This window comes from Muntiacus reevesi, chromosome 3 (assembly GCF_963930625.1).
Source record: "Muntiacus reevesi chromosome 3, mMunRee1.1, whole genome shotgun sequence".
NCBI lineage: Eukaryota > Metazoa > Chordata > Mammalia > Artiodactyla > Cervidae > Muntiacus > Muntiacus reevesi.
In genome coordinates, this window is record NC_089251.1 from 187722784 (window position 1) to 187738341 (window position 15558).

The following is a 15558-nucleotide window of genomic DNA, read 5'->3' on the forward strand; positions in this document are numbered from 1 at the left end:
TTTTCCCTTGCTAATCCATCTGATTTTTTTCAGCAGATAAAAAGGAGGAAAAACTAAATTTGGATAATAGTGTACTTTGCCTGCGTGTTCATGAACTTAGAAGTATGTAAGTGTGGTTGTAAGTTGTAAGTCTCCCACATAGTATTTTCTTTAATTTTTCAGAGTATGTGAGTCAGCAGTTCCAACTCTGCAAAGGTAAGGCACCAAACAATGCATAAGGGACGTTAAAGCCAGTATAACTCCATCCTGGCTTCCCTGATGATTTAGCTGGTAAGGAATCCACCAGCAATGCAGAAGACACAGGAGATGTAAGTTCAATCCCCAGGTCGGGATGATCCCCTGGAGCAGGAAATGGCAACTCATTCCAGTATTCTTGCCTGGAAAATCGCATGGACAGAGTAGCCTGGCGGGCTACAGTCCATAGGGTTGCCTAAAGAGTTGGATATGATTGAGCACACATATCCCTCCATCCTAACAGGGTCATGGAGTGCTGAGTGGGTTCTTATGCCACCTCTGCCACCATCTCCCAAAGGCACTTAGCTGAAAGTCCTGCAGCATTTTTTATTTGTTTGTTTGTTTTTGTTTTACTAATACCTTCATATCCATATCTGGACTCAAAATCCTTAGGTCTTATCTCACTAGCCTAAAGGATCAGTAAAATATGTTTAGAGAAAATGTCTCAGGTCTGCCTCTCTAATGCTACTCTGGGAGTGATTCTTTTATAGCAGTATCAGAAGCAATTTAATATAGAAAGATATTTTCATGAACTGAGCTCCTGAAATTATTCGATTCTTTCCAGCAAAGTTATAAGTGTATTGAAACAGTTGCTTTTATTGGAACAGTGCAAGTATTTTAAAACAACCATAATTTCACATTTATGTGTATCCTTGTTCATTCATAAATATGCATCTAGTGCCTGCTACAAGCATTAACCTAAGTACCGAGATTTCAGGGAAAACAAGATAGACTAGTTCTTTGCCTCCAGTAGAATGAGAGAAAGGCATGCCTATGATCAATATGAGTCATGTGAGATTTGATTGGCCAAGGTCTGTGAGTGGGAAATCTGTGACTGTAATGAGTCAGTCGGTGATGCAAGACGTGACACGGCTGCACCAGTTAGAATCTCAGATAAGGAAGAAGACTCAAGGAAGACAAGGAAGGGAAATGAAGAGTAGAAGACAGCAGAGGAGAGGAAGGGAGCAGACTATAGAAGCTATGGTTTAACCCATAGCAGGTGCCTGGTCTTCTGTGCATTTCAGTAGCCGCATGCCATTTACAACTCTTGAAACATCTGTGTACTTTTTACAAAAGATTTCAAATTGTTGAAAGAATGCAGAAGCAAACACATTGTGATTTCACTTGGCTTTTGTGGATTAAGTATTTTTATATTGCAATTCAAAGGAGTTTCTGGGGAAGTGACTGTTTAAGGTGAAAGTTAACCCTTTTTTCTAAAAAAAAAAAAAAAAAACAGCTTCATTGCAGTATAATTAAGATGCTGAGAACTACAGAATTTGATGAGTTTGAACATATGCAAATACCTGTGACACCATCACCATAATCAAGGTACTGGGCATATCCAACATGTCTCAAGGTTTTCTTGTATTTCTCTGATTTGCTTGTTTCTTTGTGGTACACTTACCATGAGATACACCATCTTAATGAATTTTCAAGTGCACAATTTCATCTTATTAATTATAGGCATTATGACTTGCAGACTTCTAGACCTTAGTCATCTAGCATAACTGAAACTTTAAACACATTGAACAACCACCACCCAATCCTCCCAGTAACCACTGCTGTATTATCTACTTCATGAATCTGACTATTTTAGATGTTTCATGTAAGTGGAGTAAATCTTTAAAATGCTTCCGATATATCATGGGGAATAAAACAGCCAATAGATAAGCCCACCTTGAATGAATAAAGACAAGGATGAAATAGAAGAAAATTGACTAGAACAGGAAAGAGCGAGCAGCAAGCAACTCAGAAAGTAAGCACCAATAATGTAATTTTAAGTATTTAAATATATTATAATTGAATTAATGACAGGTGACTTCATTGTACTTTCAGGGCTGAAATTTCCTGGAATCGTTTTAAAAGGAGAAGAAACGTTGACTTACCTTCCAAAAAAGGAGCTTAAAGAGATTAAAGCACCATGGATCTAACTCATATTCCTGAAGATTTATCCAGTTGTCCAAAATTTGGAAATAAGTCCTGTCCTCCCACCAACCGCCATTTTCACATTCGAGTAATAATGTACTCCATTATGATCGGAGCCATGTTCATCACTGTCTTTGGAAACCTGGTCATAATCATCTCCATATCGCATTTCAAGCAGCTTCACTCTCCCACAAACTTTCTGATCCTCTCCATGGCAACCACAGACTTCCTGCTGGGTTTGGTCATCATGCCGTATAGCATGGTGCGATCAGTAGAGAGCTGCTGGTATTTTGGGGATGGCTTTTGCAAATTCCACACAAGCTTTGACATGATGCTAAGTCTGGCCTCCATTTTCCACCTCTGCTCCATTGCTATTGACAGATTTTATGCTGTGTGTTACCCTCTTCACTACACAACCACAATGACCATCTCCATGATAAAGCGGCTGCTGGCTTTCTGCTGGTCAGCCCCTGCTCTTTTTTCTTTTGGTTTAGTTCTATCCAAGGCCAACGTTTCTGGTATGCAGAACTATGAGATTCTCATTGCTTGCTTCAATTTCTGTGCCCTTGCTTTCAACAAATTTTGGGGGACGATATTATTCACTACATGTTTTTTTACTCCTGGCTCCATTATGGTTGGTACTTATGGCAAAATCTTTATTGTTTCCAAACGACACGCTAGAGTTATGGACAAGATGCCTGAAAACACAAAGGGGGAAGTGAGAAAAAACTTATCCAAGAAAAAGGATCGCAAAGCAGCCAAGACCCTGGGCATAGTAATGGGAGTGTTTCTAGCTTGCTGGTTGCCTTGTTTTCTTGCTGTTTTGATTGACCCATATCTAGGCTACTCCACCCCCATGATAGTACTTGATCTTTTAGTGTGGCTTGGGTACTTCAACTCTACTTGCAATCCTCTCATTCATGGCTTCTTTTATCCATGGTTTCGGAAAGCTCTTAAATACATAGTGTCAGGAAAAATATTTAGCTCCCATTCAGAAAGTGCAAATCTGTTTCCTGAAGCACATTAAGAAAAAGGCCATTACAAGTGAACAGAGTATTGAAAGTGAGATGATTATTATTTCGACCTGAAGCATGTACGTTACATCCCCAGGTCACTGCAAATATTATTTTATTAAATTTCAATAATTCTAGATCCAAGAATAATTTAATAATATAATTCAAATATATAGGTTCAACTTGTGTCTTGAAGCATAATATTCAGTAAGGGCTACTTCGTTCATTACAGTTTTTATTCCCTGTGCCTGTTACATGCACCATGAAATTAAGACATTTGCTCTTTGAAGGAAAGCTATGACAAAGCTAGACAGCGTATTAAAAAGCAGAGACATCACTTTGCTGACAAAAGTCCGTATAGTCAAAGCAATGGTTTTTCCAGTAATCATGTATGGATGTGAGAGTTGGGTCATAAGGAAAGCTGAATGCCGAAGAATTGATACTTTTGAACTGTGGTGTTGGAGAAGACTCTTGAGAGTCCCTTGGACTGCAAGGAGATCAAACCAGTCAATCCTGAAAGAAATCAATCCTGAATATTCTTCAGAAGGACTGGTGCTGAAGCTGAAGCTCCCATACTTTGGCTACCTGAGGGGAAGAGCTGACTCATTGCACTCATTAGAAAAGACCCTGATGCTGGGAAAGATTGAGGGGGCAGGAGGAGAAGGGTTGGCAGAGGATGAGCTGGTTAGATAGCATCAACGATGCAACGGACATGAATTTGAGCAAACTCTGGGAGATAGTGGAGGACAGAGGAGCCTGGTGTGCTACAGTCCGTGGGGTCACAAAGAGTTGGACAGAACTCAGCAGCTGAACAACAACAACTTCTTGGTAGAAAAGCAAATGTGCAGAATAAATGTATAACTGGTAGCCAATGAATGTTTTTATGTTTACCAAAGAGCATTTATTAACCCAGTCTGACTGCTGGTCTTGAGGTGAACATTTTAGGCTCTGTCCAGGAAGAGGCATATTAGGTTGTGAGGGCAAGGCCAGGATCCTTCTTCCTGAGAGTCTCACAAGACCATGGACATGATCCTATTATGCCACTCCCTTCACAGATGAGGACATTCAAATAGACTTGCACCCCTTCAGGAGTACATACACTTCACGTCCAGTGATGGGTCTGCTCTGTTTGGCTTCCTTCAACTTTTAAAATTCTCATCTGTTTCTCTATTTCTGAACAATTTCTTTACTCTTAAAAACTTCATGTTCTGGGTGTTAGAGAAAAAAAATTATTCGTAACATTTGTTAAAGATTGTAAGGCAGACTTTATTCAAGGACAGCTTCTACAATAAGGTTTTTGTAGTAAAGTAGAGAGATAGAATTCAGCTCTAACAAGGTGCAGTGGGGATTTGCTCCCATGCGACTGGGTTGTGAGTAGTGGATGGAAAATTATTAAGAGGAAATATCAAGCAGCATTCTTGCTAGACTGACTCATCAGAATTCTTCCTGAACGCAGGGCAGAGTGATAAGATAGTGAGGCTAGTCAGATACCAAGAGTGGGGGATTTTTGCTAAACTGACTTAGCAGGATTCTTGCTCAGTCTAGAGTCTACCACGGCAAAGAGGGAAGTCCAAGGTTGCCTTAGGCAAGCAGAGGAATCATAGGAGCTTGATTAAAATTTGATCAAAGGAGAGAGTCTTTGTCCTCTGTTTGTATGTCTGTGTGTGTATGTGTCTGTGTCTGTATGTTTATGCCCATGTGCTTCTCACGGAAGCAGGATTAGGAATTTTCAAAGTGGGAAGGGAGCAGTGTAGGGATGGCCAGCTTTAGTATGTGGAACATTAGCATGGGATTATTAGACTGAACATATAAATCTATCTAAATATAAATGGAACAATCTATTAGAATGGACTTAGCTGGCTGTATGAAATATACTGGAGAAGGAAATGGCAACCCACTCCAGTATTCTTGCCTGGAGAATCCCATGGACAGAGGAGCCCAGTGGACTACAGTCCACAGGGTCACAAAGAGTCGGACACGACTGATCATATATAGCCAAGAGGCTACAGGAAAATTGTCTACATTCACTGAGATAGATATTGCATTCTCAGTAAGGGATAAGAATATTTACTTAGAATTGATCCTCAGCATACGCCTCTTCTCCCACCATGTTAGCTAGTGTTCTTGCTTCCCATTTCACAGCTTTGCAATCTACTCTGCACAATTATCCCAAGTTGACACTTTCCTCTTAAATATCTTACGTGGTTTCCAAGCTAAATCCCTTCTGTTTGTCCAAGCCTTCTCCACAAACTCTGTATAGAAAGCACAGAATCGGATTAGGATTTACAAGGTCTCTTGCCCTGGAGTGTCTGATGGATGACATTTTACCGACAGGAAACACCTGCAGGAGATGTGAGGATGGAAGGAGGGGCAATCAGGGTGCTTAACACAGGCCACCTCCCTGCCCAGTTACCCTGGGGCTGGCTGAGTCCTTCAGGAAAGGCCATTCAGATTCCTTTCCCATAGAGCCATCCTCTAGTCCTCCTGGAACCATCCTCGTCTGCTATCAGTTTGGGCCCAGCCAAGGTAATGCTCCCATGCTCATCGTGTCTGCCTCTTTGCGACCTGATGGACTATAGCCCACGAGGCTCCTCTGTCCATAGGATTTTCCTGCTATTGCTGTCCCTGGGTGCTAGAATTTTCTGCCTGCTTCCCTTAAGCACTGCCCACGTCTTTGTAAATAGTTTCTTTCTTTGTTTTTTTGTTTCTGTTTTTTTAATTAAACTCTCCTCAATCATACAGGCTGATTGCACCATCTGTTTCCTGCTGAACCAAGAACGAATGTAGGTTTTCATTGTTCTGAGATAAAATTTTGAAATTCTCCTCAAAGACATTTGGTCTGTATAAGCCTGACTTGGCCTTTCTTTGTGTTTCTACAAAAATTAACTCTCTGTGTAGAAACTAAGTTTCTACACTTAGTCACTCTTCTGAAGTCTACCCTCCTCTAAAGGAATCACTGGCCCCCTAATAAGTCATTCCCCCTGCGTTGGCCCTCCCTGGGGGCGGTTCACCCTCCTCCACTTGGCAAACTTATTTTCTTTTGAAGATCAGTTGTCATCTTGAGATTTCTGGTGTCCTTTTGTGTATAAAACAGACTATTTAAGATAATTTTGACTTTTAGAATTAATATTTCAGTTAGAAAACAATATTGAAGAAATTAGCTCTTCTTTTAAAATTTATTTAACTTATAATTTCTATTGAAGTTTATTTAACTTAGACTATAAGTTATTCTACACTTAGTGAATTTTAACATCTTTTAAGAAGCAGTTAGAGACTTAGGTAATTGAATTCCTTCAATATTTTATTTACATTTATCAAATTAAAATTTCAAGGTCACTTTTTGAAAATTTAATTGTCAAACATACATAAAACATTCCCCAGTACCTAACTCTTGCAAATTTTATGACTTACAAATATGGTAAATTTAAAAATCTTAACAATTATAATAAGTTTAGTAAACTTAGGAAACTTTACTTCTTCCTCTCAACTTAAAAATCATAGCTAAATCAATGATTTAATGACACTTTTAAGTAGGAATCATAAAGCTATTGTAGTAAATGCTAAATTCCTTTCAACATTACAAATACTGAAAATGACAAATGTATAAAGATTAATTTTAAACTGAGCACAAACTATATTAATACTATGTGATTGATTTGCTTCATGTACCTGGGAAGAAATTTCTAAAGAGAAGTTTTGTAAACCCAGATGAACATGTAAAGAAAACAGTATTTTCTGATCATTCCTATTCATTTTATGATGAAAATCCTTAGAGGCTGTAAAAGTTAATTTTGACCAATTAATTTAAACATAGATAATTTGATTCTATTTTTTATAAATAAGCTTTAATACCCTCTAAGCATTGAGTATTTAAAATATAACAATTCTGTGGTTTGGTGGATAATAAAATTGTCATCATAAACTCCCTGAAGCTTAGTGCACCATTGGAATTATAGTGCACTAGTGGATACACCTTCTCCCAGTGACTATGAAAATACCCACATGATGATGGAAGTTTCCCCTTTCCACTTGGTTGGTTTGAAGCATGGCTCTTATTGCTTTTTGTTTGGGCTCAGAAAATTATAGACAAAGCACTGCAGGGTGAATGAGTATCACTGATCTGCACATGGCAGCAAAAGGAAAAGATATATAAATTAGTCAAATTTTCACAGGAATTAAAAAACTCACTATTTGAAAACATGTAGCATTTGGTAATAAGTAGAGTGAGCATTTGTTGGATTTTAACTCCTTCCTTCCTTCCTCCTTCCCACCCTCCCCTCCCCCTTTCAATCTTCTCCACTTTTGCCTTGTGTGAGGCTAGTGCTTGGTGCCCCTTTGGAGTCATGGAGATGACAGCACAAAACTTTTATTCTCCCAGAGCCAATTCTCTGGTGACTCAATATAGCATTTCTGCTGACAACATGCCGAAGTTGTTAAAGAACACTCCTGTTAAAAGCAGAACCCAGGTAATGCAGCCACAGGAGGCATATTTTGTATATAAATACTGATGACAACACAGACTGCCAGGAGCCTACCAGTAAGATCTCAGGCCTAAGGGTCTTTTCCGGGGAAAATCAGCAGGGAAGAGAGTGGTGAAGCATAAGGCTCATTTGCATGGTAAGACACCTTCACACAACAAATAAATCACTTAGCCAAACAAATTCTGATAAGCAAAAGAGGAGTATCTTAAGAGAGAGAAAAGATCAGATATGTGTATGTATGTATACGTATGTGTTTATTTATTTCAAGTTCAAAGAACCAAACTTAAAATATTAATCAATAAATTCTACAAAGCTTAAGATCTATAAAAATAAATTTGGATCATTTTTAAAAATCGCTGGAAATCTAAAGAGGCAATTCTAAAGACCCACAGCAGTCATTTCTCACATCTAATTCACAAGTACTCTCTCTTACCTAGGAAATTATTGTTTGAGTGAGATAGAGCAAAGCAAGATAAAATTATTGTTTTCAGAAAAACAGTCTCAGAGGTGGAATGTTTAAGCCTCATAACCAGTAAGAGGAGAAAAATCATTCCTGATAAAGCAAATATAAGTTCTCTCTTTATTTCTTCCATTTCATTTGCAATATATTATTGAGCTTGTTGGATATTTTCCTTCTTATTTGAGGAAAATACATATATATTAATAGAATTTTAAATATTTAATACTTGAGGGAAATTATTATATAATTTCTTTTTCATATTTTCCTTAAAATTCTGAGGAATTTTTACATTTTTCAAAATTATTATTTCAGTGTCCTTGAGTCTGTTTATCAATTCTGTAATTTTTTCCCAGAAAGAATGAAATTTGAACTAAAGAGTAATACAGTTTTTGCTTCTCTTCAGAAGCAAACTTTACCTCCTGGTAAAGTTAACAACGTTCTATACTTTCCTTAGGCCATTCTTTGCAGTGTTGTCATTAATTTGATCCTTTTTGAAATGTCAATAATAAATAAATTAATTAATTAATTAAATAGGTGTAACAAAAATGTCCCATGATAGAAGTCAGATGCCATAGAGGATTTAACTTTACATTGTTAAAAATTACTGTTAAAAAATTCTTTTCTGGAGGTGAATCTTCAACGAAAAGGAATCTTTACTTTGTTAAGTTTTTAAATAAAATCCCATGCACTTAATAACTTCCTTTTTTTTTTTTGGACTATTTTCTTTTTTAACAAAGCAGTAGACTAGTAGCAGTTATACTTGCATTTGCTTACTCATTTTTGCAACTTTTAACTCAGAACTTAAGATGAAGGTTTACTTATCTTTGATATTATCTTAACAAATCTTCCATGTATTACCTTTTAAAATAAATGTGTCTTATTCTATCCTTTTGTCTTAATATGATACTTAAATGTTGAAATATTTCTCTAATATACACTACCATTCATCAGAAACATGAAATAATACTATTAATTTCTAGCAGCTGTTTCATAACTTGTCTTCCAAAATAAAAGAAGCAAAATTCACTTTACAAACCTATGAGGTTAAATTATATCAATCCTTTGTTCACGGAATTTTCCAGGCAAGAATACTGAATGGGTTGCCATTCTTTACCTGTAGGGAAGCCCATTAGTGACAAATGTATAAGTTATTTTGTGGTAATTGTTAGATATCTTTCAAGATAATTTATAAAATAATTAAAGAAAAAAACTTTAATTCACAAGAGTAAAAAGGATAAAAATAATTTTTAAAAGTTCATTTATTAAAGAAGGTGATTAGACATTTAAGATTTTATTATATTCAGTATCAGAGTTTAGGAACCAAAATGATAAGTAATCAAATAATTAGTGCTGGATACTCTGCAAGTTTAAAAAACAGTTGACTAAATCTTTGTCTCTCATATTTTACTCTCTATTTTGGTTTCTCAAGTTCAACTCAGTTGCATAATATTGGAACAGTTTAGTTAAAATATATCTTAAAAAAAATACTAGTCTAAGAAATTAATTCAGTATACCCAGAGCAAATAAAATGTGCCATAATGTTAAGGTTTCAAATAATGCACATTGGAAAAATTTGTTAAGCTATGGTAGCAAGTATTGTAAATGTAAATATTATTTTCAAAGTTACATGTATTCTCACTAGCATCTTTTCCAAGTAAATCTGGCAAGGACTTGCTGGTGGGTTCATTTTCCCAATGGACCAGTGAATGTTAATCTATTCTCAGGCTAAACTCCATTCTCCAACCTGGCCTTAGATCTCATGAATGCTTGTCGTTTGTCATCAGAGTCACACATCCAGTCCTAGCACTGGAAAAACAAGTCAAACCCTTGTCATATTCCAGATGAGTCCGTCCCATTATTTTCACATTTTAAGTACAACAGCGTAAATTACATATAACATCAATGAGCACCCTATCTGTCAAATTCGTTACCAACGCGAGACTTAAAATCTGTGGACAAGATGACATCAACTTGAATGTGAGCTTATGAATGAATGTGGCTGCCAAATGGAAGGAGACAACCCAGAGAATTTCACAATCTATCACTTGAGATATTTCCCACCCCTCTTTTGAGGCAATTCCTGTATAATCTTGTAGGATTTAGAGTATTTTTAGTTATGTTTATAGTTCTAAACTCTGAAATCTAAATGGACCACACTGAAGAGAAAAATATTTTCTTAATTGAACAGTATGTATTAAATGGCAAGATCCAAAACATTTGCAAATACTCACAAGAGAAATTTAAAAAAAAGAAGATGCACAATCTTTAGATCACAATTCTTATTTAAACTCAGCATTAAACAATAGTTCCCGAGGTCCTGGTAATTCTTGAGGGGAATTATCCAGTAAATCAAATTGATTAATAAAAGTGGGACAGGGAAAATTCCTGATCTGCCCATGTTTTCAGAATCCTGAGTAAAGACAACATATTGGTACAATCAGAACATGCATTTACCTGGATTATTTAGATGGTTTTAACTGGGTTATTTAGATGTTGGGTGACAATATTCATTTAGTTGCATTTAGTCCTTTTCTAATCAAGGGATGGTCCTTTGACTAATAGAACTGGCATTTCCCAAGAGCTGGTGAGAAAAGCAGATTCTTAGTCCCCACCCCAGAACTAGAATCTGTGTTTTGAAAAGATCTCTAACTGATTCACATGCACATTAAAGTTATGAAGCATCACTCACGGTCAGTAGGGAGCTTATTCCAGGATCGAAAGTGCAGTTAGTTGGGCCTCTCTGAAAAGCTGCACTATTTTTATTGTTTTTCCTCTTTCTTTCACAGGAAAGAGAAAAACACAGTATTTCTGCAAAAGACTCATAGTACCCACAAGACCAAGACTATGAATTCACTGGACCTTTGGAGCCCTTCAGAAGCACAATTCTGCTTTGCTCTGGTGAACAATTCGTGCCCTAGAAACATGAGGTCTGGGCTGAGTGCCTGTGCCATGTACGTGGTCATGATCGGTGCCATAGTAATGACCATGCTGGGCAACCTGATTGTGATCATTTCCATTGCCCACTTCAAGCAGCTCCACTCCCCCACCAACTTCCTGATCCTCTCCATGGCCACCACTGACTTCTTGCTGAGCTGTGTGGTCATGCCCTTCAGTATGATCCGGTCCATTGAGTCCTGCTGGTACTTTGGAGATCTCTTTTGCAAAGTCCACAGCTGCTGTGACATCATGCTCTGTACCACCTCCATCTTCCACCTCTGCTTCATCTCAGTGGATCGCTACTATGCTGTCTGTGACCCTTTACATTATGTCACCAAAATTACCGTCTCTCTCGTAGGAGTCTTTCTCTTCATCAGTTGGTCCATTCCCATCTTTTTTGCTTTCGGCCTGGTATTCTCAGAATTAAACATAATTGGTGCAGAAGACTTTGTGGCAGCCATTGACTGTACAGGTTTATGTGTGCTGATATTTAATAAGCTCTGGGGGGTGCTGGCCTCCTTTATAGCCTTCTTTCTCCCTGGGACGGTAATGGTGGGAATTTACATACATATTTTCACAGTAGCCAGGAAGCACGCTAAGCAAATTGGCACAGGTTCTATGATGAAACACATTGGGTCAGAAAGCAAAATGAAGGCATCAACCAAAATAGAAAGCAAAGCCACCAAGACTTTGAGCATCGTCATGGGAGTATTTGTGTTGTGTTGGCTGCCCTTTTTTGTCTTGACAATCACAGACCCTTTCATTAATTTTACAACGCCTGAAGATTTGTACAATGTCTTTCTCTGGTTGGGCTATTTTAATTCCACTTTCAATCCCATTATATATGGTATGTTTTATCCTTGGTTTCGCAAAGCATTGAGGACAATTGTCTCAGGAACAATCTTCCACCCTGACTCTTCCAGCCTAAACATATTTCCTGCATGTGCTTAGGCAATGGTCTCCATTCTCTACAATTCTTTCCTGCTAAGGAAACTGGATGTTCTTTCCCCCTGGAGGTAAGGGAGTGGATTGACTAGACAAGGATATTCTTCCAGTTGGTGTAATAGACACCTGTGTATTAGTCACCCAGTTGTGTCAGATTCCTTGTGACACCATAGATTATAGCCCACCAGGCTCCTCTCTCCATGGAATTCTCCAGGCAAGGATACTGGAGTGGGTTGCCATTCCCTTCTCCAGGAGATCTTCCTGACCCAGGAATCGAACTCTGCATTGCAAGCAGATTCTTTACCATCTGATCCAGCAGCTGGTGTAAAAGACACCTAGGTGGAATCAATAGATCTAGCCTTCTGGTTATACCAGAGTTCCCAAAGTGGTCAATTTCTGGGGTTGTGGGGGAGATACCTCCAGTAAAAAGAAACTCTCTCCCAAGACTTGTTGATTCCCAAATTTCCAAAATTAGAGATTTAGCTTTTCACACCTTTGGCATGTCAGATGGGGATCTTCTTTTTATCCTGTAAACATCAAAAGAGGAGACAGTTGGACTTCACACTTTTAATAGCCATTTAGAGTTTATCTGAGTCTTCCCTGAGATTACTACATTTTGGGAGACTGGGGAGAGCTTGAGAACATTGTGAGGCTGAATTACAGAGCATGTGAGGACACGGGAAGGGAGAAGGAAGCAGCTGCGGTTGCTTCCAGTTTTACTGATTCTGATTTAATCTCTTAAAAAAGAATTCAAGTGACTTTTTTTCTTTTTTTTTTTCAAGTGACTTTTGCAATAGTTTGATAAAATTGGACTGTCTCATTAAATAAGCAGAATGGATTTTAGGAATGTATTCTTTCTCTAACATATGTTTTTGATCTATAGAGTCACATGGCCTACGTGTATACACACAAGCGCTCTGGATAGCTCTTTGGCTGTGTGTGCACATTTTATTCACCAAGATTAAGCTTCATTCATAAAACTGAAGTCCTTTCCCTCCCTAGTGTTTTGGTTGATACTTACTGCCACAAAACTGAAGTCCTTTCCCTCCCTAGTGTTTTGGTTGATATTTACTGCCTCAATGATTGTCTCTTCTCCATGTTTTGCTTTTCTCCTCCTTTTCCTGCCCTAGAAACCTATTTCACAAACTGCGCCCTTTATGATCTTTTCGCCCTTCACACTGTTACTCTATCTCTCTCATCCAGTGGTCTTCAGCCTGGCACAGTTTTGCCCCTTGAGTGCATTTGGCAAAGTCTAGAGACATTTTGGGTTCTTATAGCCAGGGAGGGAGTTCTACTGACATTTCAAGGGCAAAGGTAAAAGATACTGACAAAAATCACACAGTGCGTGGAACAGCCTCCCTGACAACAAAGGATTTTCTGGTCCCAGACTTCAACAGTGCCATGATTGAGAAATTCTGCTCTAACCTTATTAGCCTTACAGCTTCAATTACTACCTCTCCATGTATTTGTCTCAAATGTATTTATTTTCAGTCCTATCATTTCCCCCAAATTTGAGCTTCTTTTTTCTTACTACCAGAGGAGGATCTTTTTGGCGCCCCAATAAGATCTTAAATTCGATGTAACTGACATCTTCCTTTTGTGTTCCCTGCCCCCCGTCACCACCCCAATCCTGTCTCTTCTGCCTCCTGCTTTGTACTGGAGTTGCATGATTAGTCATTCAGTTCAGTTCAGCTCAGTTCACTCACTCAGTTGTGTCTGACTCTTTGCAGCCCCATGAACTGCAGCATGCCAGGCCTCCCTGTCTATCACCAACTCCCGGAGTCCACCCAAACTCATGTCCACTGAGTCAGTGATGCCATCCAACCATCTCATTCTCTGTCATCCCCTTCTTCTCCCACCTTCAATCTTTCCCATCATCAGGGTCTTTTCAAATGAGTCAGTTCTTTGCATCAGGTGGCCAAAGTATTGGAGTTTCAGCTTCAACATCTGTCCTTCCAATGAACACCCAGGACTGATCTCCTTTAGGATGAACTGGTTGGATCTCCTTGCAGTCCAAGGGACTCTCAAGAGTCTTCTCCAACACCACAGTTCAGAAGCATCAATTCTTTGGTGCTCAGCTTTCTTTATAGTCCAACTCTCACATCCATACATGACCACTGGAAAAACCATAGCTTTGACAAGATGGACCTTTGTTGGCAAAGTAACGTCTCTGCTTTTTAATTCATTCAGTTGCGTCCAACTCTTTGCGACTCCATGGACTGTAGCTTGCCATGCATCTCTATCCATGGGTTTTTCCAGGCAAGAGTACTGGAGAGGGTAGCCTTTTCTTTCTCTAGGGGATCTTCTTGACCCAAGGATCAAACCTGGGTCTCTTGCACCAGGTGGATTCTTTACCATCTGAGCCACCAATACTGGAGTTAAGTATGCACAAATGTGTTGGCTGCTCATGTAGATTATGAGCTTCTTGTGTGCAAGACTCCTTATATTATTCATCTTTGTATCCCACAGTGATTAGTATAGTTCTTTTCCAATAAAAATCACTGGATGCATTCACTGGATAACCAAAACATAGAAACTTTGAGGACAACGGGAGGGAGCTCCTCAAATTCACAGAAAGAAACAATGATGAAGGATATTGGACAGTGGGGGCTCCTTCTCTTGGCAAGGAAGATGGGGGAAAAGTCCACTTGTAAAGAAGGATTAAACCGAATTTAAAACATGTCCTAACAGGCTTTGGTCATATGTGTACAATGCTGTGCTGGGAAACTTGAGGGCAAGGCCAGAAGAGGCACACAGTGGAAAATGACTGACCAGCTCAGAAACACGTGCAACATTCAGATTGCAATTTTCATGCTCACACAGTGAACTTCCTGAGGATAGAAATTAAGTCTCTCCTTTCCTAATGCCTCAGTAGTACAAGTGCTTTATAGAAAGGTGTGGTTGTACAGAAATATTGTTCACTATTCTATGTATTAACAGGTTGAGGTTTTAAAATTTATTTATTTTTAATTGAAGGATAATTGCTTTACCATACTGTGTTGGTTTTTAACATACATCAACATGAATCAGCCACAGCAGACTGAGATTTTTTTAAAATGTAAATCATTAATAGGCTCATTCATCCAGCCCAAATGGAATATAGTCACAAACTTAGAATCTGTTCATATGTAGCTAGAGTAACATATTCATCAACCTTAGGTTTCTTTTTTGCAGAAAGTAAGGTTGTTTTTCATAACAATAACCAAAAGTCACTGGCGAATTGCAAAAAGAAAACTTGTTACCTTTAGCATGTATGTATTTGCTACAAATAAGTGTGTATTTGATTGTAGTAATTCTTACAGTGATATCAGAATATCTGATTCTCTGAGCTGGTAAAATGACATCACACATCTATGCGGTACAGCTAATCCTAAGGTTTCCAATATTCATATAGGTAAATCCTAAGACTTTCATGAAACTTTTTGCTTTTTTAAAAAATCTATCCTTGTTTCAGTGTATCTATTGAGAAAACTACTCATTATTTTAAAACACCTTTAACAACATCTCTATTCAGTTGGAAATCCTCAATAACCTCTTGATCTGTGTTCTACTGAACACTCAT

At 38.2% G+C, this 15558-nt stretch overlaps 2 protein-coding genes across 2 annotated transcripts; both read left to right on the forward strand.

Moving 5' to 3' along the window:
- The first annotated feature begins 2155 nt into the window (after positions 1 to 2155).
- On the forward strand, positions 2156 to 3187 carry LOC136163348 (trace amine-associated receptor 3). The gene has a single exon (XM_065927782.1). It carries the CDS (start codon positions 2156 to 2158, stop codon positions 3185 to 3187), a length of 1032 nt encoding a protein of 343 aa, XP_065783854.1.
- A 7771-nt stretch (positions 3188 to 10958) lies between these two features.
- LOC136163349 (trace amine-associated receptor 4) lies at positions 10959 to 12002 on the forward strand. Its single transcript, XM_065927783.1, has one exon. The coding sequence runs from the start codon at positions 10959 to 10961 to the stop codon at positions 12000 to 12002; it is 1044 nt and encodes a 347-aa protein (XP_065783855.1).
- The last annotated feature ends 3556 nt before the right edge of the window (positions 12003 to 15558 follow it).